The sequence below is a fragment of the Saccopteryx leptura genome, chromosome 1, assembly GCF_036850995.1.
Source record: "Saccopteryx leptura isolate mSacLep1 chromosome 1, mSacLep1_pri_phased_curated, whole genome shotgun sequence".
Classification (NCBI taxonomy): Eukaryota; Metazoa; Chordata; class Mammalia; order Chiroptera; family Emballonuridae; genus Saccopteryx; species Saccopteryx leptura.
In genome coordinates, this window is record NC_089503.1 from 245064903 (window position 1) to 245089384 (window position 24482).

At 48.7% G+C, this 24482-nt stretch overlaps 1 protein-coding gene across 1 annotated transcript in view; it reads right to left on the bottom strand.

Annotated features, from left to right (window-relative positions):
* BTBD2 (BTB domain containing 2) overlaps nt 1–11054 on the bottom strand; it is a 28748-nt gene extending 17694 nt beyond the window's left edge. Inside the window, exon 1 of the mRNA XM_066342798.1 lies at nt 10641–11054. Within this exon, the coding sequence (XP_066198895.1) occupies nt 10641–11017 (377 nt within the window). The 5' untranslated portion in view covers nt 11018–11054. The remainder of the gene's footprint in view (nt 1–10640) is intronic.
* Nucleotides 11055–24482: the final 13428 nt, after the last annotated feature.

The window sequence follows — 24482 nt, forward strand, 5'->3', positions numbered from 1 at the left end:
GGTTGCCGGTTCAAAACCCTGGGCTTTGTGGCCCTGGCCGGTTGGCTCAGCGGTAGAGCGTCGGCCTGGTGTGCAGGAGTCCTGGGTTCGATTCCCAGCCAGGGCACACAGGAGAAGCGCCCATCTGCTTCTCCACCCCTCCCCCTCTCCTTCCTCTCTGTCTCTCTCTTCCCCTCCCGCAGCCCAGGCTCCTGGGCGCTGAGGATGGCTCTGTGGCCTCTGCCTCAGGCACTAGAATGGCTCTGGATGCAACAGAGTGAGCCCCCAGAGGGGCAGAGCATTGCCCCCTGGTGGGCATGCCGGGTGGATCCCGGTCAGGTGCATGCGGGAGTCTGTCTGACTGCCTCCCCGTTTCTAGCTTCAGAAAAATGGAAAAAAAAACAAACAAACCCTGGGCTTGCCTGGTCAAGGCACATATGGGAGTTGATGCTTCCTGCTCCTCCCTCCTTCTCTCTCTCTCTCTCTCTCTCTCCTCTCTATAATGAATAAATAAAAATCTTAAAAAAAAAAAGATTCTTTAATACAAAATTCTAGTTCGGTTGGCTAGTGCATTGTCCCAGCATGCCAAGGTTGTGGGTTCATTACTCAGTCAGGACACATACAAGAATCAACCAATGACGGCATGAGTAAGTGGAACAAATTAATGCTTGTTTCTCTCTCTCTCTGCCTCTTTCTCCCTTCCTTTCTCTCTAAAAATAAATAAATAAATAAAAATCTAAGTCTTCACTGCCAGCATGGTAGCTACTGGCTACACAGTGCTGTCTAAATTAAAATTAAAGTCCATAATAGTTTGATTTCTTGATTGCAACAGCTACATTTCAAGTGCTAAGGAGTCACATGTGACTTGAATACAGATCTAGAATACAGTGGTCCCTCATCTATCACAGGGGTTAGGTTCCAGAACTCCCCGCAATAGACGAAAATCCGCGAAGCAGTGACCTTATATTTATTTTATTATTTATAAACCTTTCCCACACTGTTATTAACCTTTTGTACACTCTTATAAACACTTCCTACGCACTTAAACATTTTATAATTAAAATAATATATAAAAATATCTATATACCACAAAATCCCGCAATATAGCAAAAAATCCACGATACAAAATTAGACATATACAATTTAAAAGTCCGCGATACAGTAAGACCGTGAAAAGGGAATCGTGATATGGCAAGGGATGACTGTATTCTTATCGGCACAGAAAAGCTTATACTGCACAGAGCCAGGCCAGAGTCTGCTGAACAATTATGAACACTAAGAATGTTCAGAAGAAAACTGTTTAAATCATATAAAAATATACCCTAAAGCCTGACCAGGCGGTGGCGCAGGGGATAGAGCGTTGGACTGGGATGCAGAAGACCCAGGTTCGAGACCCCGAGGTCGCCAGCTTGAGCGCGGGCTCGTCTGGTTTGAGCAAAAGCCCACCAGCTTGAACCCAAGGTCGCTGGCTCCAGCAAGGGGTTACTCAGTCTACTGAAGGCCTGCGATCAAGGCACATATGGGAGAGCAATCAATGAACAACTAAGGTGTTGCAACACGCAATGAAAAACTGATGATTTATGCTTCTCATCTCTCTCCGTTCCTGTCTGTCTGTCCCTGTCTATCCCTCTCTCTGACTCTCTGTCTCTGCAAAAAATAAATAAAAAATAAAAATATGCCCTAAAATCTACAGTTTCCCAGCAGTAATCAGCAAGAAAAATATGGAGATTATTTAAAACAGAGAAAAACAAACCACCTACACAAAAACTCAGCAAAAAATCATGCAAGAGTTATACAATGATGAAAACAATAAAACTTTCATAAGGACACCAAACAATGCCCTGACTAAATGAAGAAACCATGTCCCCAGACATACTTTGTACTTTGTTAGTTCTCTCCAACCCCGCATCTCTGGGAAGACCAATTCCTCACTAAATTTCTTTAGCAATTGACCAACTGATTTTTTTTTTTTTTTTTTTAGAGAGGAGAGACAGAGAGAGAGAAGGGGGGAGGAGCTGGAAGCATCAACTACCATATGTGCCTTGACCAGGGAAGTCCAGGGTTTCGAACCGGCGACCTCAGCATTTCCAGGTCGACGCCTTATCCACTGCACCACCACAGGTCAGACCCCTGATTTTTTTTTTTTTTTTTTTTTTTTGTATTTTTCTGAAGCTGGAAACGGGGAGAGACAGTCAGACAGACTCCCGCATGCGTCAGACCGGGATCCAACCGGCACGCCCACCAGGGGGCGATGCTCTGCCCCTCCGGGGGGTCGCTCTGCCGTGACCAGAGCCACTCTAGCGCCTGGAGCAGAGGCCAAGGAGCCATCCCCAGGGCCCGGGCCATCTTTGCTCCAATGGAGCCTCGGCTGCGGGAGGGGAAGAGAGACAGAGAGGAAGGAGCGGGGGGGGGGGGGGGGGGGGGTGGAGAAGCAGATGGGCGCTTCTCCTATGTGCCCTGGCCGGGAATTGAACCCGGGTCCCCCGCATGCCAGGCCGACGCTCTACCGCTGAGCCAACCGGCCAGGGCCTGATTTTTTTTTTTTTTAATTGACTTTACAGAGAGAGGGTGGGAGAACGGGGAGAATCAACTCATAGCTGCTTCACTTTAGTTGTTCATTGATTGCTTGTCATATATGCCTTGACCGGGTAAGCCCAGGGTTTTGAACCAGCGACTTCACTGTTCCAGGTTGACGCTATATCCACTGCGCCACCACAGGGACAGGCTGGGCAACTGGTTGTTAAGATCATTAAGAAACAACTAGATCAGCCTGACATGTGGTGGCACAGTGGATAAAGCATAGACCTGGAAATGCTGAGGTCGCCGGTTTGAAACCCTGGGCTTGCCTGGTCAAGGCACATGTGGGAGTTGATGCTTCCAGCTCCTCCCCCCCTTCTCTCTCTCTCTCTCTCCTCTCTAAAATGAATAAATAAAATAAAAATTTTAAAAAATGAAACAACTAGATCAGGGGACAGCAAACTCGGCCTTCAAATCCAATCTGGCCCACAACTTGCTTTTGTAAATAAAGGGTTTTTTTTGTTTTTTTTTTACAGAGATAGACAAGGACAGACAGACAGGAACGGAGAGAGATGAGAAGCATCAATCATTAGTTTTTCGTTGCGTGTTGCAACTTCTTAGTTGTTCATTGATTGCTTTCTCATATGTGCCTTGACCGCAGGCCTTCAGCAGACCGAGTAACCCCTTGCTGGAGCCAGCGACCTTGGGTCCAAGCTGGTGAACTTTTTGCTCAAGCCAGATGAGCCCGTGCTCAAGCTGGCGACCTCGGGGTCTCGAACCTGGGTCCTTCCGCATCCCAGTCCGATGCTCTATCCACTGCACCATCACCTGGTCAGACTGTAAATAAAGTTTTAATGCAACACTGCCATGCTTATTCACTTAAGTGTTAGTTTTTGTGTTGCAAAGGCAGAATTAAGCAGTTGGGATAAAGACTGTGCAACCCACCAAAAATATTTATTATCTGGCTCTTTACATACATTTGCTGCTGCTATCTTAGAATGTACATTCCACAGGGAAAGAGACGTTTTTCTGTTAGCACCATGTTTCAATGGCTGGTGGCTGGAGGGATGGACAAGTAGACCTTTTTTAAAAAATTTATTTTTTACAGAGACAGAGAGTCAGAGAGAGGGATAGACAGGGACAGACAGATAGGAATGGAGAGATGAGAAGCATCAATCATTAGTTTTTCTTTCCGCATTGCAACACCTTAGTTGTTCATTGATTGCTTTCTCTTATGTGCCTCGACCGTGGGCCTTCAGCACACCGAGTAACCCCTTGCTTGAGTCAGTGACCCTGGGATCAAGCTGGTGAGCTTTTTGCTCAAACCAGATGAGCCGGCGCTCAAGCTGGCGACCTCGGGGTCTCGAACCTGGGTCCTCAGCATCCCAGTCCAACACACTATCCACTGAGCCACTGCCTGGTCAGGCTTTTTTTTTTTTACAGAGACAGAGAGAGAGATAGAGGGATAGACAGGGACAGACAGACAGGAACGGAGAGAGCTGAGAAGCATCAATCATCAGTTTTTCATTGTAACACCTTAGTTGTTCATTGCTGGTTCTCTCATACGTGCCTTGACTGTGGGGCTACAGCAGACCAAGTAACCCCTTGCTCAAACCAGATGAGCCCACACTCAAGCTGGTGACCCTGGGGTCTCGAACCTGGGGCCTCCACATCCCAGTCCGATGCTCTATCCACTGCGCCACCGCCTGGTCAGGCCAAATAGACTATTGATTCCAGAAGAGTCCATGTATTAGACCAGCTGAAAAAGTCTTGACACAATAAAATTGGGAAGAACTTCCTCAGCAATATTATTTGTTTTATTTATTGACTGATTTTAGAGAGTTAGGGGGAGAGGGAGAGAGGAGAGAGAGGGAGAGAGGGAGGGAGAGGAAGAGAGAAACATCAATTTGTTGTCCCACTTATCCATGCATCTATTGGTCAATTCTTTTTTTTTTTTTTTTTTCTGAAGTTGGAAACGGGGAGGCAGTCAGACAGACTCCCGCATGCGCTGGACCGGGATCCACCCGGCATGCCCACAAGGGGGCAATGCTTGCCTATCTGGGGAGTTGCTCTGTTGCAACCAGGGCCATTCTAGCGCCTGAGGCAGAGGCCATGGCGTCATCCTCAGCGCCCAGGCCATCTTTGCTCCAATGGAGCCTTGGCTGCAGGAGGGGAAGAGAGAGACAGAGAGGAAGGAGAGGGGGAGGGGTGGAGAAGCAGATGGGCGCTTCTCCTGTGTGCCCTGGCCAGGTATCGAACCCAGGGCTCCTGCATGCCAGGCTGACGCTCTACCACTGAGCCAACTGGCCAGGGCTTCTATTGGTCAATTCTTGTATGTGTCCTGACCAGATATTGAACCCACAACTGAACACATTGGAACAACACTCCAACCAGCTGATATATGCAGCCAGGGTTTCCTCAGCAATTCTTAAAAACACACCATACAGCCACTGTCATCATAAAAAGGTGTCAATGGACTAAGAACACAGAACAGATCCATGCCACACAAAAAAACACCCAGACATAATACTGTTCCACATTCTAAACTCCTCGCGGTGGCTACATTTTCCATGAGAGTGAAGAAAGATATCTGAGATTGATGGTCTCATCAGGCTTGAGCACAGGCTTACCAGCTCAAGTGCAGGGTCACCTGTTGACCATGGGATCACAGACATGACCCCATGGTTGCTGGCTTGAGCCCAAGGTCTCTGGCTTGAGCAAGGGATCACTGGTTTGACTTGAGCCCCCCAGTCAAGGCCCGTATGATAAAAAGCAATCAGTGAACAACTAAAGTGCTGCAACTATGAGTTGATGCTTCTCATCTCTCTCCCTTCCTGTCTGTCTCTCTCACAAAGAAAGAAAAGGGAGTGAGGGTGGGAGGAAGGGAGGAAGGAAGGAAAAAAGAAAGAGAGAGAGAAAGAAAGGGAGTTATCTGGAAGGTTAATTTTGTGGATCACCAGATTCCATGAATGTGCTACCCTGAAGACATTCGCTATTTCCTCAGAGCAAGCCCTAAGAGAGAATGTACACATTTGATTCCAGAAAAGGTCAATGTGTATTTATTGAGCACCTACTGTATGCCAAGCATTACTCTGGTCACTTAGGATACAGGATGAAAGGAGACAGGCAAAGCTTTGTTCATAGCAAGTCAAGGATAACGTAATATAGACTTCAGGCTTAGGAAAGTTAGAAGAAAAAAGCACATGGGCCTGACCAGACAGTGGCGCAGTGGATAGAGCATCAGACTGGGATGCCAAGAACCCAGGTTCGAGACCCCAAGGTTGCCAGCTTGAGCAAAAAAAAAAAAAGGCTCACCAACTTGGACCCAAGGTTGCTGGCTCCAGCAAGGGGTTACTAGGTCTGCTGAAGGCCCACGGTCAAGGCACATATGAGAAAGCAGTCAATGAACAACTAAGGTGTCACAATACACAACAAAAAACTAATGATTGATGCTTCTCATCTCTCCATTCCTGTCTGTCTATCCCTGTCTCTGATTCTGTCTCTGTAAAAAAAAAAAAAAAAAAAAAAAAAGCACATGGGGTGATGGGGTGGGAGCTGCAGAGCTAAGCAGAGCAGGAGACAGTACATGAACTTATCCAGGGCCTGGGCCAGCCCCTCCCACTGTCACAAATGCCCTCTGTTCCAGGGCCTCAGGCCCCACTTCACCCTGTACCCAGAGTTCAGGGGCAACTCTAAGCCCTAGCCATGACCACCCCAAGCTGGGCCCTGGGAGCCAATGGGTACAGACCACAACTTAAAATTATGTGGCCTAAATCTCTCCCTGTTTTCTTTTGTTTTTTGTTTTTCTCTATTCTTTTTATTTAATGAGCTTGTTTGGGGGTTTTTTTACAGAGACAGAGAGAGAATCAGAGAGAGGGACAGATAGGGACAGACAGACAGGAATGGAGAGATGAGAAGCATCAATCATCAGTTTTTTGTTGCAACACCTTAGTTGTTCATTGATTGCTTTCTCATAAGCGCCTTGACTGTGGGCCTTCAGCAGACTGAGTAATCCCTTGCTCAAGCCAGCGACCTTGGGGTCTAGAACCTGGGTCCTCAGCATCCCAGTCCAACGCTCTATCCACTGCGCCACCGCCTGGTCAGGCTCCCTCACTGTTTTTTAAAGTCCTCCTTAGGCCATGCTCCCAAAAACCAGTTCTGGCATTAACATCCTCTTTCTGCCCCAGGACCGTATCCAGTATCCCATGTGGCACGTAGTTGTTCCCTTAGGCTGCCCAGGCAGTGACACTTTCTCTACCTTTCCTGGTATTCATGCCAGGAGGAGCACTGGCTGTGTCCTGCACAAGCTCTCCCAGGCTGGGTTTGTTGTGTGTTTTCTCCTGATTAGACTGGATAGACTGGTTTCCTGGGGCTGCTATCCAAAGTGCTGCAAACTACTCACAGTACTGGAGGCCAGACTTCTAAATTCAAGGTGTCACAGGGCTGTGTTCCCTCCAGAGGCACTTCCTGCCTCTCCTAGCTCTGGGGTCTCCAGTGTCTCTGGGGCTCTGGCCACTTCACCTTAGTCTCTATCATCACATGGCTGTCTGCTCTGTCTCTGCTCTACGAGTCTCTTTTAAGGACCTTGTCATAGGGGTTAAGGCCCATCTGGATAATGAACTTATCTTGAGATACTTAACTGAATCACATCTATAAAGTCCCTTTTTCCAAATAAGGTCCCAATCACAGGTTCTGGGAATTAGAATGTGAAGAACATTATCTTTTGGAGGTCCACCACTGAGCCCACTACACCAGCGTCAGAGTTTTGGGAGAAAAGTATAACCAAGTGAGGTATTCTCATCACATTCCATTGGGGTCCCTGACACACACACATATACGCACACGACATCACCCTCATGTTGACACTTGACCACCTGAATGAGGAGTGGGAACAAGGGCCCGCTGGGGGGTGTCCCACATATAACCAGGAACTCTCCAGACCACTCTTCTCCCCCACTCACTCACATGTGTTCAATGGTCGCTCTCCATCAATATGGCCTCCAGGATGTTAACTCTGCGCCGGATTATGTCCCTGCCTTCATTTAAGCTCCCCGATCCTTTAGAGGAGCCCTGGGCCACTAGGATAAGCACATGGTTGGGTCATGGAGTCAATCCTGCCAGTGGTCCCAGGACAGAGATGTCTGAGTGGTCAGTCTCATTTCACAGGTATGGTACAACAAACCCAGGGTCACTCACTGGGCAGCCATCCACGTGATCATCACAGGTAAAATTTTAACAATTTATATGAAATAATAACCCAAAGGCTAAAAAGAACTGGAACCTTCTACTGGGGGATCTAATAGAGTGAGGCATCAATACTAGGACAATGGGCCTGACCTGTGGTGGTGCAGTGGATAAAGCATTGACCTGGAAATGCTGAGGTCGCCGGTTTGAAGCCCTGGGCTTGCCTGGTCAAGGTACATATGGGAGTTGATGCTTCCAGCTCCTCCCCCCCTTCTCTCTCTCTGTCTCTCCTTTCTCTCTCTCTCTGTCTATCCCTCTCCTCTCTAAAAAAATGAATAAATAAATAAAATAAATAAATAAAATACTAGGGCAATGGAACAAGAAAAGTGCCATCAGCCTGGCCCAGACACCCTCTGGACATCAAGGGCACAGGGTCAGGAAGCTCCCAGGTCCCAGGGGGTCAACCAATGCCTGTAGGAGCAGCAATGTATGCCAGAAAAACCAGGCAGAGAGCCACTGGGTGACATGGGACTTGTGAAGCTACTGACATGAGAAAGTGAAAGGTCCAGGGGGTGGGCCAGTCTGATAGTGAACGTCAGACTGGCCCCACCTTGCCACCCAGAAAAGCCTACATGCCAGCCCCTACTTTCAGGGTGGCTCCCTGCTGCCACTCCTGAAAATCCGTCCTGCTCCATCCGTATGCTGCCCACAGGCTGGCCCATCCACTTCCATCATTATGGAGCCCTGCAAACTGCAGACCCCAAAGGCACACCCCTCTGGTCATCTCTCTGGGTGTCTCAGTCCCTCCAACACAATGTGTCCATCCCTCTATGTCTGTTCTCCCCTGGGATTCTCAAACCACAAGTCCAAGAAACCCCATCATAGTCCCCTACTCTCCTTCAACTGCCAAGCCATCTCCTTAGTACATCACAAGAATGTGCTTCAGCCAAAGAGAAGATGAACCCTTTGTGTCCCCACCAAGGCCATCATCTCCCATGGCATCCTGGCCCATTCTAGCCTTCAAAGCAGAGGCAGTCACTGCGGCCCACAGTACCTCTCACTCACTCCCTCTGCTTAGGCCTTGGTTTGTGTCTCACTAGCCCAGCTGCTCTGGTCTCCATGCCTCATATCCCTGAGCGAGAAGCCCTGTACTCCCCTTCCTTCCCGTTGCCCTGCTCAGCATCACTTGCTCAAGTGTCTATCCTGGAACATGTCAGCCTTGTCATCACCCCCCGGGCCCTGTGTCCCCCTTCTGCTTTTAGAAATTCTCAGTATATGTCACGCCTGTCCTTCCTCACTTCCATCACCTACCAGATACCAGGCTCCAGGGCCACCAGCCACCTGGCCGGGCCAGGCCCCTCTCATGCTTCTCTCCAGGGGTTCCTCATGGTCACCTTTCTTGTTCCTATTTTTCCACCGGCCAGTGGACCTTCAAGCACAACTGAGTACTTACTCCAACGTCAGCCAGCAATCTGGGGTAGGGACCCCCACCAGTCCCCTTGCTCCCCTGAAGCAAAAACCCTGAGGTTCCCTCGGGGGAGAGCATCCAGCTGCATTGACTTGCCCATTCCCAGAGGGCGCTAGTTTAAGAATCATGTGGGTGGGAGAGCCCGGACAAGACTGAGCAGTATTTAGGAGCCAGGGGTCAGGGAGGGACTCAAAGGTGGCAATCCAACCAGCCCTCCTGCCCCCACACTCTGAGCTTAGAGGGGCAGCCCACATAGAAGACAGGAGAAAGGGCTGCACAGACACAAGGGAGGGACAAGCCAGGGGAGGTCCTGGGGACCCAATCACAGGCCTGGAACTTCTGAGGACAGGAATCCAGACCCAACTGTACATAAGTAACCAAGAAGTCAGAAAGACTCTGCAAGGCACAGATTAGAGAACACACGTCAGAGAGGTAGGAGGACCTTCACAGCATGTTGTAGGTTAAACACTACCAGAGGAGAAGCAAGGAAGCCCCCAACCCCTGCCCTAGTGGAGCGTCCACCCACCCACCCAGTGAGCCTTCCCCACCAAGGTCCCCAGGGTGCAATAGAGAGCAGGGTCAGAGGGATCAGAAGTAGGCAGGTCGGTGTCTGACATCAGCCCACCCGGCTCAGGAATCTGGGGGCTACACTCTGGAAACTGGCAGAGGGATGGGGCCTAGATCAACAACGCCCCCTTTTCCAGAGGCCTAGGGATTGGGGGGGTGAAGGCACTGAGGAGGTTCAGGGACTCAGATGAGGGGGCTGGAAGGGGTCAGGGAATAGTCGGGGGTGAGGGGACTAGGAAAAGATCAGGAGTCTGGGGGAGGCAGCGGACTGGGGGTCACTCCATGGAAGGCTGGGAGGGGCTATGTGGTTCAGGAGTCTGGGGGAGGCTTGGGTTTATGAGGGGGAACTCTGGTGGAGTTCTGGGGGTCACAGCTGGGAGAGAATGGGGCATTGGGTGGAGGTTGCGGGGACAGGATAGCAGAGATGGTGGGGGTTCGGGGCCTAGAAATTCTGGCCCTGGTGGCACGGTAGTGGGTCATGGGGCCAGGAATCTCTGATGGGGGTGGAACGATGGAGATCCTGGGTCTAGAGAATGGCTAGTATTTGGAGGATGCCGGGTGGGTGGGGGCCTGGCAGAATCACAAGGCCCATGGTTGGTGGAGCCTAGGGAAGGTGGTTGGACAGGAGAATGTGGAGAGGTCCTGGGATATAACGGGGACCTAGCAGGGTCCTAGGGTCCACGTGTTGGGACATAGGAGTCCTGGGGGGTTCTTGGAGGGTTCCGGACATGGCGGGTCCTGGGATGGTTGGGTCTGGGTATGGGCCGTCCGAGGGTCCTGTAGGTGGCGGGTACGGGGATGGTGGGGTCCCGGGATGACGGGTCCCGGAGATGGTAGGTCCCGGGGTCCGGGGATGAGGGCTCCGGGGTCCCGGGTTCGGGGATGGTGGGTCCCGGGGTCCGGGTCCCGGAGCGGCGCGGCCCACCTGTGCGCCGGGATGCGCTGCGCGCCGAGCCCCTTGCCCACCAGGAAGTGCACGTCGCACAGCACCTCGTTGTTGAAGAGGAAGGCGAAGCGCTCCTGCACCGTGGGCTTGGTGGCCTGCCAGTTGTACACGGGCTCGCGCAGCAGCGCCGCCGCCCCCGGCTCCTCCGCCGCCCGCTCCCCGCCCGACGCGGCCTGCGCGCCCGGTCCGGAGCCCGGAGGGGACGCCCCGGGGGCAGCGGGAGCCGAGGCGGCGGCAGCGGCGGCCGCGTTGCCGAGGGCGGGGGCGGCGTTGGCACTGGGACCCGGGCCGCCCCCCGCGCCCGCACCGACACCCGGCGGGCAAGACGCGCGGCCGCCGCTCCCACCCGCCGCCATCTTGTCGGTGCGGCGCCGCGGGGCGGGCGGGGCTGGCCTGTTTGGTGGTGCAGGCGCAAGGAGGGGGCGGGGAAGTGCGAGGGGAGGAGGAGGAGAGGAGGGGGCGAGGGGAGGGGGAGGAGAGAAGAGGGCGAGGGGAGGGAGGGAAATGGGGTGAAGAGAGGAAAGAGAAGGGGAGGGAAAGAGGGAGGGACAAGGGAGCATTGGGGGGGGGGCATGTTGGTCCAGACCCGGTACCTCAAACCCTGGCCGGAGAACCCCAGATCCCAGACCTCAGACCTGGGGCCAAACATGCTACACCTCCTACTTAGACCCGCACCTTGGATTCTATAACTTTTGTGGTAGGCAGTTTGACAGAACAAAGCAAGGACTATAAGCCAGACACAGGTCACCAGGGCAAAAAGCCCCAGGTGCCTAACAAGGGGCAAACTGGGAAGATAAGGATCTCCACCAGCATATTGGTGGTCATGCAGTTTAGACCCGACCCCCCCCCCCCCCCCCCCGATTTCGTATCTCCAGTCATGCGATTCCCACCCTCCCCTGACCTTTACTCCGTTGGCAAGTTGCTAGTCATTCGGGTTTAGACCCCTTTAGCAGGGAGTGAAGAAGGGAGCCAGATAATAGCCCTTTAAGCATTAACTCCTAGGGATAACATCTAGGCCTCAGTTGTGTTTCAGTTCTAGACCCAGAAAAGTTACAAAACCAAATCGAGGGATGCCACAGCTAACCCCAGGACCAGCTGCAGTTACCTAATGATCCCCTGCTGTGCTGACCAACCAGTGGAGACCAGGACCCTGAAAGGACACACCTGGAGAACTGATGACTGTTCCATTGAGATCCTTCCCTGGGATCTTCCCTAAAATCCTTAACCTTATTAAAATCCTTAGGACTGAGGACCTGGTACATTCTCCCTCCAGGGAGTACCCCAGCACCTTTCTCTGCCCTATTCCCCTCTCCCCCCCCCCCCCCCACAGGGTTGTATCTCCTAAACTCTAAGGGTCCTTAAGAGACTTGCAACAGGGGAACAGTCAGCAGTAGCATCTCATCCCGGCCTAACCCGCTGAACCTGTCTCCAAGGCCAGAGACAGATTAAGGTAGGTTGAGGCCCCGAGGAGGGGCAGAAGAAAATATTGGGCCCCTTAAAAAAAGAGAGAGACAGGGAAAAATACTACACTTGATCTTAGCCAAAGGCCGAGAAGCGATAGAGACAGGGAAAATAAAAATACATGTTAACCATATTTTTAAATAAGTAAAAAATATTATGTACCTGACCAGGCAGTGGCACAGTGGATAGAGCGTCGGACTGGGATGCAGAGGACCCAGGTTCAAGACCCCGAGGTCGCCAGCTTGAACGCGGGCTCATCCGGTTTGAGCAAAGCTCATCAGCTTGGACCCAAGGTCGCTGGCCCAAGCAAGGGGTTACTCAGTCTGCTGAAGGCCCACGGTCAAGGCACATATGAGAAAGCAATCAATGAACAACTAAGGTGTTGCAACACGCAATGAAAAACTAATGATTGATGCTTCTCAGCTCTCTCCGTTCCTGTCTGTCTGTCCCTGTCTATCCCTCTCTCTGACTCTCTCTCTCTGTCTAGGAAAAAATTAAAATAAATTTAAAAAAATATTATGTACTGTACTATTAATGTTAAAATTGCACACATGAAACCAAACTTGGTGTCATTAGAAAAAAGTGTAAAGTTGGGGTTTTGCGGGGCCCTTCAGAAATTGGGGCCCAGGGTATGTGCCTGGTGTGCCCGCTGTTAAATTTGCCTTTGTTTGAGGCCCCCTTTTCTCTGACTTCCCAGGGAGCCAAAGCAGACCTGCCCAAGGCTCTCCAGTTGCTTCTTCTGTTCTAGGCCCTTTCTTGTTTCACTGCCCCCAGCTTTATTAAATTTATTCTCAAAATCACCTGGACTCATGTTGTGAAATTTTTCCTGCACAAAGTCAAGAACCCGGCCCTGGCCAGTTTGCTCAGTGGTAGAGCATTGGCCCAGTGTGTGGATGTCCTGGGTTCAATCCCCAGTCAGGGCAGACATGGAAAGCGACCATCTGCTTCTCTTTCCCTTCTCTCTCTCTCTCCTCCTCTCTCGCAGCAGTGGCTTGATTGGTTTGAGCGTCAGCTCTGGGCACTGAGGATAGCTCAGTTGGTCTGAGCATCGGCCCCAGACAGGGGTTGTAGGGTAGATCCTGGTCAGGGAGCATTCAGGGAGTCTGTCTCACTATCTCCCCTCTTCTCATTTAGAAAAAAATAATAAGAAAAAAAAACAAAGTCAAGAACCCACACATTACTGGCTGGCCTTAGGAAGATTTCAATGGCCAGATCCCATGTCCAGTAACAATTTCACCTCAGAACCCAGCCCCAAACTCTAGATCCCATTCCTTAGATCCCCAACATTAGACTCCAGACCCTGGATCTTTTTTTTTTTTTTTTTTTTTTTTGGTGGCAGAGACGGAGAGTCAGAGAGAGGGACAGACAGACAGGAAGGGAGAGAGATGAAAAACATCAATTCTTCGTTACAGTTCCTTAGTTGTTCATTGACTGATTTCTCATATGTGCCTGGACCCGGGGGGGGGGGGGCTACAGCAGACCAAGTGACCCCTTGCTCCAGCCAGCGACCTTGGGCTCAAGCTGGTGAGCCTTGCTCAAACCAGATGAGCCCGCGCTCAAGTTGGCGACCTCGGGGTCTCGAACCTGGGTCCTCCACATCCCAATCCGACACTCTATCCACTGCGCCACCGCCTGGTCAGGCAGACCCTGGATCTTGAATGCTGAATCCTGGATCTGGACATCAGACTTTCGGTCCTAGACTGAACCCCAGTACTCACACCCCAGATCCTACATCCCAGACCTCAGGCCTCAGTCCACTTGCTCCACATACCAAACTTCGGACCCCAGACTCAGGACTGCTAACATCAGACCCCAGTCCCAAACACTGAACCTAACCACTAGACCCCACATCCAGATCTCTGACCCAGGTCCCCAGATCCCAAATCAGTCCCCAACCCAGAACTTGGACCCCAGAGTCCATATCCCAGACCTACGATCCTGGACTTCAGCCCTCAGCCCTGGTTGGTCTGTCTGCCCAGTGGAGGGGATCCCTGCTGTACAGAAGGATAAACTGACTGAGGCCAGGGGTAGGGGTGGGGAGGAGAATTGCTGCTGTATTGGGTGGGGGATACTCTGTGCATCCAAGACTTATCAAATACACAGGCCAGATCCCTGTGGATCCTACAGCCCTCCTATTTCAATGCCTTGCAGCCTCACCTCATACAATACATGTATGAAAAATAAAGGTAGATTCTGGCCATGAAACTCAGTTGGTTAGACTATCATCCCGAAATTCTAAGGTTGCAAACTTGATCCCTGGGTCAGGGCACACACCGCTCCCTCTTTCTCTCTAAATATCAATCAATAAGAAAAATAAAGGTGAAAACTTTCAAATGACAGAAAAACATAGGGAAAAGATTAATATCATTGGTCAATGTATTATGCATAAACTACTACTGTATTTGCTTTTATTATGTTTGTTTTTTTTGTTTTTGTTTTGTGTTTTAAAAAGAGTAGAATATTTTTATAGAGTTGGGATCACCAACTATATATCATTTAGTAAGGGGATATCAGTCTTTTTATGTGGGGATGCTGAAAAATGGTTCACCCATATGAAATCAGGCATGCATATAGTACTAGTGTCTTGATAAAGAATGAAAATCCTGATCTGACTTTTGAGAGGATAATTATGAATTCATGGCATTCAGACTTGACTCATTTTAATTACCTATAATCATTATTGATGAGGGATACCTTCAGCTGGACTCCTGTGCGCCTTCCAACACTCCCCAGCACTTGGAGAAGTATCCGCACTTGCTGACAATGAGATATTCCAGCCCATATTGTACCTTCTCTGCCCAGAAACATAAAAGCAGCTATTTTTCAAAAAGCCCTCATTCCTTGGGATGAGAAAGAGTATTGATGACTGCAGTTTAAATATTGGGAAGTTCCTTCCAATTATTTCACACAAATTTTTGGTGGAAAATGGACTAAAGGTTACTTCAGGGTTCAGGTAGAACCTACGATCCTGGACTTCAGCCCTCAGCCCTTATCAAGTTTTATTTTTTGTTTTTCTCTTAATTTTTATTTATTGATTTTAGAGAGAGACAAAGGGGGAGAAAGAAACATCAATTTGTTTCAATTATTTATGAATTTATTGGTTGATTCTTGTATGTGCCCTGACTGGAGATGGAACCCACAACCTTGGAGTATTGGCATGATGCTCTAACCCAGTGATTTTCAACCTTTGTTTCTCACGCACTCATAAACTAATTACTAAAGAAAAAAGGGCCCTGATCTCTTCTTCCTTAGTAACTAATTTATTTGTGCCATGAGATGAAAATGGTTGTATTTAGTCAGGGGCACTGACTTTAGTAATTAGTGTGTGTTTGTGCCATGAAAAAAAAAGGTTGAAAATCACTGCTAACCAACTTAACTACTTGGCCAGGGCCACAGTTTAAGGTCCTGATTATAATTTGTGTAATTTCTTATTCATTTTATTTATCAAAATAAGGTATAAGTTTAGCCCTGGCTGGGTAGCTCACTGGCTTAAGAATGGGGTTATGGCTTGAGCATGAAATCACTGACAGTGGTGGGATTTAGCTGGTTCGCACCGGTTTGGCAGAACCAATATCTATTTTTTTTTGTTGACTTCAGTGAACTGATTGTTAAAATGGTACTTGTAATCAGGGTTCTCTCTAAGGTAGGAGCCTGGTTAGTCACCCAATGTGGAAATCACAAATTTACATTCCTCTTTTTTTTTTAATTTTTTTAAATTATTCATTTTAGAGAAGAGGGAGGGAGAGAAAAAGAGAGAGAGAAGCAAGGAGGATTAGGAAGCATCAATTCCCATATGTGCCTTGACCAGGCAAGCCCAGGGTTTTGAACCGGTGACCTCAGCATTCCAGGTCAACGCTTTATCCACTGTGCCACCACAGGTCAGGCCCTTACTTTGTTTTTGTTTTTGTGTTTGTTTTTTTACAGAGTCAGAGAGAGGGATAGACAGGGACAGACAGACAGGAACGGAGAGATAAGAAGCATCAATCATTAGTTTTTCGTTGTGTATTGTGACACCTTAGTTGTTCATTGACTGCTTTCTCATATGTGCCTTGACCGTGGGCCTTCAGCAGACCGAGTAACCCCTTGCTTGAGCCAGTGACCTTGGGTCCAAGCTGGTGAGCTTTGCTCAAACCAGATGAGCCCGGGCTCAAGCTGGCGAACTCAGGGTCTCAAACCTGGGTCCTCGGCATCCCAATCCGATGCTCTATCCACTGCGAAACCGCCTGGTAAGGCCGGCCCTTACTTTTTCTTAATGTTCATCTATGCAACAGCATATTCTGAGCACCCACAGTAATGTCCATTCCGTCCATAGGTGAAAAAAATTGCAAGTGAGGACGCCAATCGAGAAGCAATATAAAAATATCTTAAATCACAGTTTTATTGTTTTTTGTCAGGTATTTTTATTATCTTTTCATTAATATTTTTAAACTTTCTTATAATCTAGTTTTGTGTACCTCTTTTATTGTTCTTAGTTAGGTATTAAATGCATGAAATAATAAACTACCTTTCAGAATATCTTTTTTCATACTTAAAACAGTCATTAGGGCAGAGAACTGGTTAAATTATTTGAATCCCACCACTGATCATAGATATGACCCCATGGTCGCTGGCTTAAGCAAGCAGTCACTGGATCAGCTGGAGCCCCTGGGTCAAGGCACATATGAGAAGCAATCAATAACTAAGGTGCAATATGAGCTGATGCTTCTCATCTCTCTCCCTGTCTGTCTGTCTCTTTCTCTCTCTTTCTCTCTCTCTCTTTCTCTCTCTCTCTCTCACTAAAATAAATAAATAAATAAGTTCAGACCATAATAATAATATCAACAGTATCTAAAATAACTTCTCGGCCCTGGCCTGGTGCTCAGTGGATAGAGATGTCCCAGTATGCAGAGATCACGGGTTCAATACCTGGTGGGACATATGAAAAGTAACCAATGAATATAAAACTAAATGAAACAACTAAGTAGAACAAGTTGATGCTTCTCTCTCTTTCTCTCTCCCTTCCTCTCTCTCTCTGAAATCAATTAAAAAAAAATTTTTAAATAAATAAATAAAATAACTTCTGATTGAAAATTAAGATCTAAGACCATAGCAGCTATCATGGCATGGACTGGCCTGCTGATCAATACAGGGACCAGGTGCTGGCCAATGAGATGAGAGGACAAGCCTGCATGGTGGGGGATTCCAGGAAAAGTTTATGCAGACTAACGCCCAGGAGAGCAGAATAGAGAAATGGAAAGAATCTGGGTCTAAAATGACACTGTTGCCTGACCTGTGGTGGTGCAGTGGATAAAGCGTCGACCTGGAAATGCTGAGGTCACCGGTTCGAAACCCTGGGCTTGCCTGATCAAGGCATATATGGGAGTTGATGCTTCCAGCTTCTCTCCTCTCTCTCCCTCTCTCTCTCTCTCTGTCTCTCCCTCTCCTCTCTAAAATGAATAAATAAAAAATAAAATAAAATAAATTAAAAAATAATAATAAATAAAATGACACTGTTGAACTGTCCTGACCATCCTGAGCCTGGACGCTGCCCTAGCTTGGGACTGTTTGTTCTTTTTTTTTTTTTTTTTAATTTTTTTATTTTATTTTATTTATTCATTTTAGAAAGGCGAGAGAGAAACAGAGAGAGAGAAGGGGGGGAGGAGCAGGAAATTCAATTCCCATATGTGCCTTGACCAGGCAAGCCCAGGGTTTTGAACTGACGACCTCAGCATTTCCAGGTCGACACTTTATCCACTGCGCCACCACAGGTCAGGCTCTGGGACTGTTTGTTCTTTAAGCCAATAAACGTCTTTATGAAGTCAAGCAATTCTGTATGAAGTCAAGCAAACAGAATCAGGTATTCTGTTACTTGTGGCTAAGCATGTAACTGATACAACTGGTCCTGGTGGCCACTTTGAACGCCTCTTGCTAATGACAGGGAAGAGATTTGTCCCCCCCCCCCTTTTTTTTTGTATTTTTCTGAAGTTGTAAACGGGAAGGCAATCAGATAGACTCCCGCATGCGCCTGACTGGGATCCACCCGGCATGCCCAACAGGGGGCGATGCTCCGCCCAGCTGGGGCACCGCTCTGTTGCAACCAGAGTCATTCTAGCACCTGAGGCAGAGGCCATGGAGCCATCCTCAGCGCCCGGGCCAACTCTGCTCCAATGGAGCCCTGGTTGTGGGAGGGGAAGAGAGACAGAGAGCAAGGAGAGGGGAAGGGGTGGAGAAGCAGATGGGCGCTTCTCCTGTGTGCTCTGGCCGAGAATCGAACCCAGGACTCCTGCACGCCAGGCTGACACTCTACCACTGAGCCAACCGGCCAGGACCGATTTGTTCCTCTTATAATAAATCCCTACTATGTGGTTATGTGTATAAACAGTTAACTCATGAGTAGTTTTGTTTATCTGAGCACATATAAAGATTTAGAACTTTCACTCCGTGAGCAGGCAGTAATTGGCTGGGAAAGGACATGACGGAAATTTCTGGGGATGTGTGTTAGTATCCTAGGGTTGTTGTAACAAATTTTCACAAATGTAGTGGCTTCAAACAGCACATTTGCCCTGGCCAGATGGCTCACTTGGTTAGAGCATTGTCCCAATATACAAAAGTTGTGGGTTCAATCCCCATTAAGGGCACATACAGGAACAGATTGATGTTTCTATTTCTCTCTCTCTCCCTCTCTCTAAAATCAATAAATAAATTTTAAAATAATAAATAAATGAATAAATAAGATCCTTAACTTCATCCTATATACAAAGTCCCCCCTTTTGTCATGGAAGGTCACAGTTTCACAGCTTCTGGGATTAGGTTGTAGACATGGGGGTGAGCATTATTCTGCTGACCACAGAGTGAATGGACTATTATTTTTATTATTTTTTGGGTTGGCTGGTCATTTCCTGTGTAGATTTCACCTGGGCTAACTTATGAAACAACAGACACCTGGAGGATTGGGTGGGCTGGGCTGGAAGGTGCAAGATGGCTTCGCTGACATATTGGGCAAGGTGCTGGCTGTTGGCTAGTTCTCCACACAGCAGCCCACCCTTCAAGAAGCTACACTGGTCCCGACCGGTTGGCTCAGTGGTAGAGTGTCAGCCTGGCGTGTGGAAGTCCCGGGTTCGATTCCCAGCCAGGGCACACAGGAGAAGCACCCATCTGCTTCTCCACCCCTCCCCCTCTCCTTCCTCTCTGTCTCTCTCTTTCCCTCCCGCAGCCAAGGCTCCATTGGAGCAAAGATGGCACGGGCGCTGGGGATGGCTCTGTGGCCTCTGCCTCAGGTGCTAGAGTAGCTCTGGTCGCAACAGAGCAACTCCCCGGATGGGCAGAGCATCGCCCCCTGGTGGGCATGCCGGGTGGATCCCGGTCGGGCGTATGTGGGAGTCTGTCTGACTGCCTCCCGGTTTCCAGCTTCAGAAAAATACAAAAAAAAAAAAGAAGCTACACTGGCTTCCTTACATCATAGTGGTCTAATTCCCACATCTCACTTCTGCCACATTGTATAGATCAATGCAAGTCACATGGCCATGCTGCCTAGATGCAGAGAGGTGGAGAGACAGACTCCCCCTCTGGACGAGAGGAACCTCAAAGTCTGATTACAGAGGGGAATGGGAGGTGGTCACTGCACAGCCCACCCTAGTCCTTTGGTCCAGTTTTTTTTTAATGTTTATTTTATTGAAAGGAGGAGAGAGAGAGAGAGAGAAAGAGAGAGAGAGGGAGGAACATATATCTGTTTCCTTATGTGCCCTGGCTGGGAATCAAACGAGCGACTTTTGTGTTTTGACACAATGTTCTAACCAGCTGAGCTATCTGGCCAGAGCTCCTTTGGTCCAGTTATTTAAGTTCATGTTCTTTGCTGGTGTTCTGACTTCTGACAGTTTTCACTTCGTAAGTTTCAGCCATGAATTCTTACCTGATAATGTAATGTTGGGGAGGACAGCTCTAAGCAGTTCTGTATGAGGTCAGCTCCAAGCAGACTGTTTGAGACAGAGGGAAAACATCGGAAGACATTCAATGTCTGAAGGTTTCATGAAAAGACCCAGCAAGCACCCACCAATGATGAAATTCATACTTGGGGACAGTAGTGTATTCAAATAATTTAACAACCGGTTCTCTGCCCTAATGACCATTTTAAGTATAAAAAATTGATATACTGGCCTGACCTGTGGTGGCATAGTGGATGGAGTGTCGACCTGGAACACTGAGGTCACAGTTCGAGCCCCTGCACTTGTCTGGTGAAGGCACATATGGGAGTTGATGCTTCCTGCTCCTCCCTCCTCTCTCTCTCTCTCTCTCTCTCTCTCTCTCTCTTTCTCTCTCTCTCTCCTTTCTAAAATTAGTAAATTAAATTTTTTAAAAAATTTTTAATTAAAAAAGCAATCTTTAAAAAACAAACAAAAAAAGCAATATACTGAAAGGTAGTTTATTATTTCATGCATTTAATACTTAAATAAGAACAATAAAAGAAGTACACAGGCCCTAGCCGGTTGGCTCAGCGGTAGAGCGTCGGCCTGGCGTGCGGGGTCCCGGGTTCGATTACCGGCCAGGGCACATAGGAGAAACCCCCATTTGCTTCTCCACCCCCCCTCCTTCCTCTCTATCTCTCTCTTCCCCTCCCGCAGCCAAGGCTCCATTGAAGCAAAGATGGCCCGGGCGCGGGGTTGGCTCCTTGGCCTCTGCCCCAGGCGCTAGAGTGGCTCTGGTCGCAGCAGAGCGACGCCCCGGAGGGGCAGAGCATCGCCCCCTGGTGGGCAGAGCGTCGCCCGTGGTGGGCGTGCCGGGTGGATTTCGGTCGGGCGCATGTGGGAGTCTGTCTGACTGTCTCTCCCCGTTTCCAGCTTCAGAAAAATACAAAAAAAAAAAAAAAAAAAAGAAGTACACAAAACTAGATTGTTATAAGAAATAATTTTAAAATATTAAGTAATAGCTGACAAAAAATGATAAAAACTGTTATTTAAGGTATTTCCAATGACAGCTTGTCATCCCTTGGTTGTTTGGCACTTTTTCTCTTTACGTTATATGTTTGTTTACTGAAGTACCAAATGCGAGAGAATTAAAGTGTAGTATTTCATCAAAGGCATAATGAGTTTTGTGAAATGATTAAATAAATATTATAAGCGTAGTTCTGTCAAATTTTTTTCACCTGTGGATGGAATGAACATTACTATGCGTGCTTAGAATACGCTGTTGCACAGATGAATATTAAAAAAAGAGTAAGGAATGTAAATTTGTGATTTCTACATTGGCCAGCTGCCCAGGAGTCCACCTTAGAAAGTACCCTGGTTGCAAGTGCCATTTTAACAAACCGGTTCACCGAACTCAACAAAAAAATTAGCTATCGGTTCTGCCAAACTGGTGTGAACCGGCTGAATCCCACCACACTGCATGGAGATAAGTGGAAACTCAAATGCACACAACCTGCTCAGACCCCACCAGATGACATCCCATTCATTTTTAAGTTGGAGGGGTTCTGGGCTCTCCAGGATAAGAAGACTGGTGAAGTAGGTGATATCACCGAGAGTTTGTAACTCTTCGTGAAATTATTGATTCAGGAAAAGTTACCAACAGTGTTGAGACCCGCCTGACCAGGCGGTGGTGTAGTGGATAGAGCGTCGGACTGGGATGCGGAGGACCCAGGTTCGAGACCCTGAGGTCACCAGCTTGAGCGCAGGCTCATCTGATTTGAGCAAAGCTCACCAGCTTGGACCCAAGGTCGCTGGCTTGAGCAAGGGGTTACTGAGTCTGCTGTAGCCCCACGGTCAAGGCACATATGAGAAAGCCATCAATGAATAACTAACGTGTCGCAACAAAAACTGATAATTGATGCTTCTCATCTCTCTCCATTCCTGTCTGTCTGTCCCTATCTATCCCTCTCTCCAACTCTCTGTCTCTGTAAAAAAAAAAAGCCCTGGCCAGTTGGCTGAGTGGTAGAGCGTCAGCCTGGCGTACAGGAGTCCTGGGTTCGATTCCCAGCCAGGGCACACAGGAGAAGCGCCCATCTGCTTCTCCACCCCACCCCCTCTCCTTCCTCTCTGTCTCTCTCTTCCCCTTGCGCAGCCAAGGCTCCATTGGAGCAAAGTTGGCCCAAGTGCTGAGGATGGCTCTGTGGCCTCTGCCTCAGGCGCTAGAATGGCTCTGGTTGCAACAAAGCGACGCCCCGGATGGGCAGAGCATCGTCCCCTGGTGGCCATGCTGGGTGGATCCCAGGCAGGCTCATGCAGGAGTCTGTCTGACTGCCTCCCCGTTTCCAACTTCAGAAAAATACAAAAAAAAAAAAAATTAGTAGTGCTGATATAATTAGCTGAGTCATTAAAGGGGAGCCAGGTCCATAATCTTATTACATGAGTTGTAACCTTGCTTCTTGCATCACTCTAGTCTAAGGTTAAATTACCATGAGTTGTGGTCTCAGGTCCACTTCTGTTTCAAATGAGACACTGAGGGGGAAAACTCCATTTGGGGATCTGTGATTCTTCAAATTAATGGAAAGGACTACAAGAGTCAGAGTGACGGGTCTGATCAATGCAGTGATTTTTTTTTTTTTTTTTTGCATTTTTCTGAAGCTGGAAACAGGGAGAGACAGTCAGACAGACTCCCGCATGCGCCCGACCGGGATCCACCCGGCACGCCCACCATGGGGCGATGCTCTGCCTACCAGGGGGCGATGCTCTGCCCATCCTGGGCGCCGCCATGTTGCGACCAGAGCCACTCTAGCGCCTGGGGCAGAGGCCACAGAGCCATCCCCAGTGCCCGGGCCATTTTTGCTCCAGTGGAGCCTCGGCTGCGGGAGGGGAAGAGAGAGACAGAGAGGAAGGCGCGGCGGAGGGGTGGAGAAGCAAATGGGCGCTTCTCCTGTGTGCCCTGGCCGGGAATCGAACCCGGGTCCTCCGCACGCTAGGCCGACGCTCTACCGCTGAGCCAACCGGCCAGGGCATTATTTTTTTATAATTCGGTTGAGAAGCAAATTCTGTTCCCTGCTTCAAACATACTCTAGAGATTGACCTAATGACCTGTTGTTTTACAAGCTTTGGGATTGAGAGTTAAACTTCAGCAATGAGTATTTAACAAACTAGAATGTTCTGGAAGAACTTTGCACCCTGTTCAGGAAGGATTATGCAGCTTTTAGCAACCTTAGGTAAATGAATGGGGGCACCTGAGCGAAAGTGATGGGGTCCCACCTCCATCCCTCCTCTTTAGGATGTGGATAATTCAAAATCCTCCAAATAATGAGGCTCTCTCCTTAGTGATGAGACATAGCACTGAGGTTTGCTTTCCATCCATTTAGCAGATATTTCATCAGAGTCATGTTTCTTTCCTGGAGGCAGCACTGGGAAGAGTGAAGTGTTTGGCATATGTTACATGGGACAGGCAGGAAGTCAACTTTGCAGAATCTGGAGACACTCGTCACTGTCATCTGGGGAGGGTAGAGGCCACAGGGACGTCAGTGTCTTTTCTGTTTTTTTGTTTTGTTTTGTTTTGTTTTTTTGTTTTTTCTGAAGTTAGAAACGGGGAGGCAGTCAGACAGACTCCCACATGCGCCTGACCAGAATCCACCCAGCATGCCCACCAGGGGGCGATGTTCCACCCATCTGGGGCGTTGCTCTGTTGTGACCAGAGCCATTCTAGCGCCTGAGGCAGAGGTCACAGAGCCATCCTCAGTGCCCAGGCCATCTCTGCTCCAATGGAGCCATGGCTGCGGGAGGGGAAGAGAGAGACAGAGAGGAAGGAGAGGGGGAGGGGTGGAGAAGCAGATGGGCGCTTCTCCTGTGTGCACTGGCGGGGGATCGAACCTGTGACTCCCGCACGCCAGGCCAACGCTCTACCACTGAGCCAACCGGCCAGGGCCTACTTTACTTTTTTATTGTAATAAAATATACTTAACCTTTTATTTATTTATTTATTATCAACTTTTTTTTTTTTTTAGATATTTATTCATTTTAGAGAGAGGAGACAGAGACAGAGAGAGAGAAAGGGGGAGGAGCAGAAAGCATCAACTCCCATATATGCCTTGACTAAGCAAGTCCAGGGTTTTGAACTGGTGATCTCAGCATTACAGGTCGACACTTTACCCACTGTACCACCACAGGTGAGGCTATACTTAACCTTTTTTTTTTTTTTCCTTACAGAGACAGAGAGAGAGTCAGAGAGAGGGATAGACAGGGACAGACAGACAGGAACAGAGATAGATAAGAAGGATTAATCATCAGTTTTTTGTTGCGACACCTTAGTTGTTCATTGATTGATTTCTCTTATGTGCCTTGACTGCGGGCCTTCAGCAGACCGAGTAACCCCTTGCTCAAGCCAGCGACCTTGGGTCCAAGCTGGTGAGCTTTGCTCAAACCAGATGAGTCTGTGCTCAAGCTGGTGACCTCAGGATCTCGAACCTGG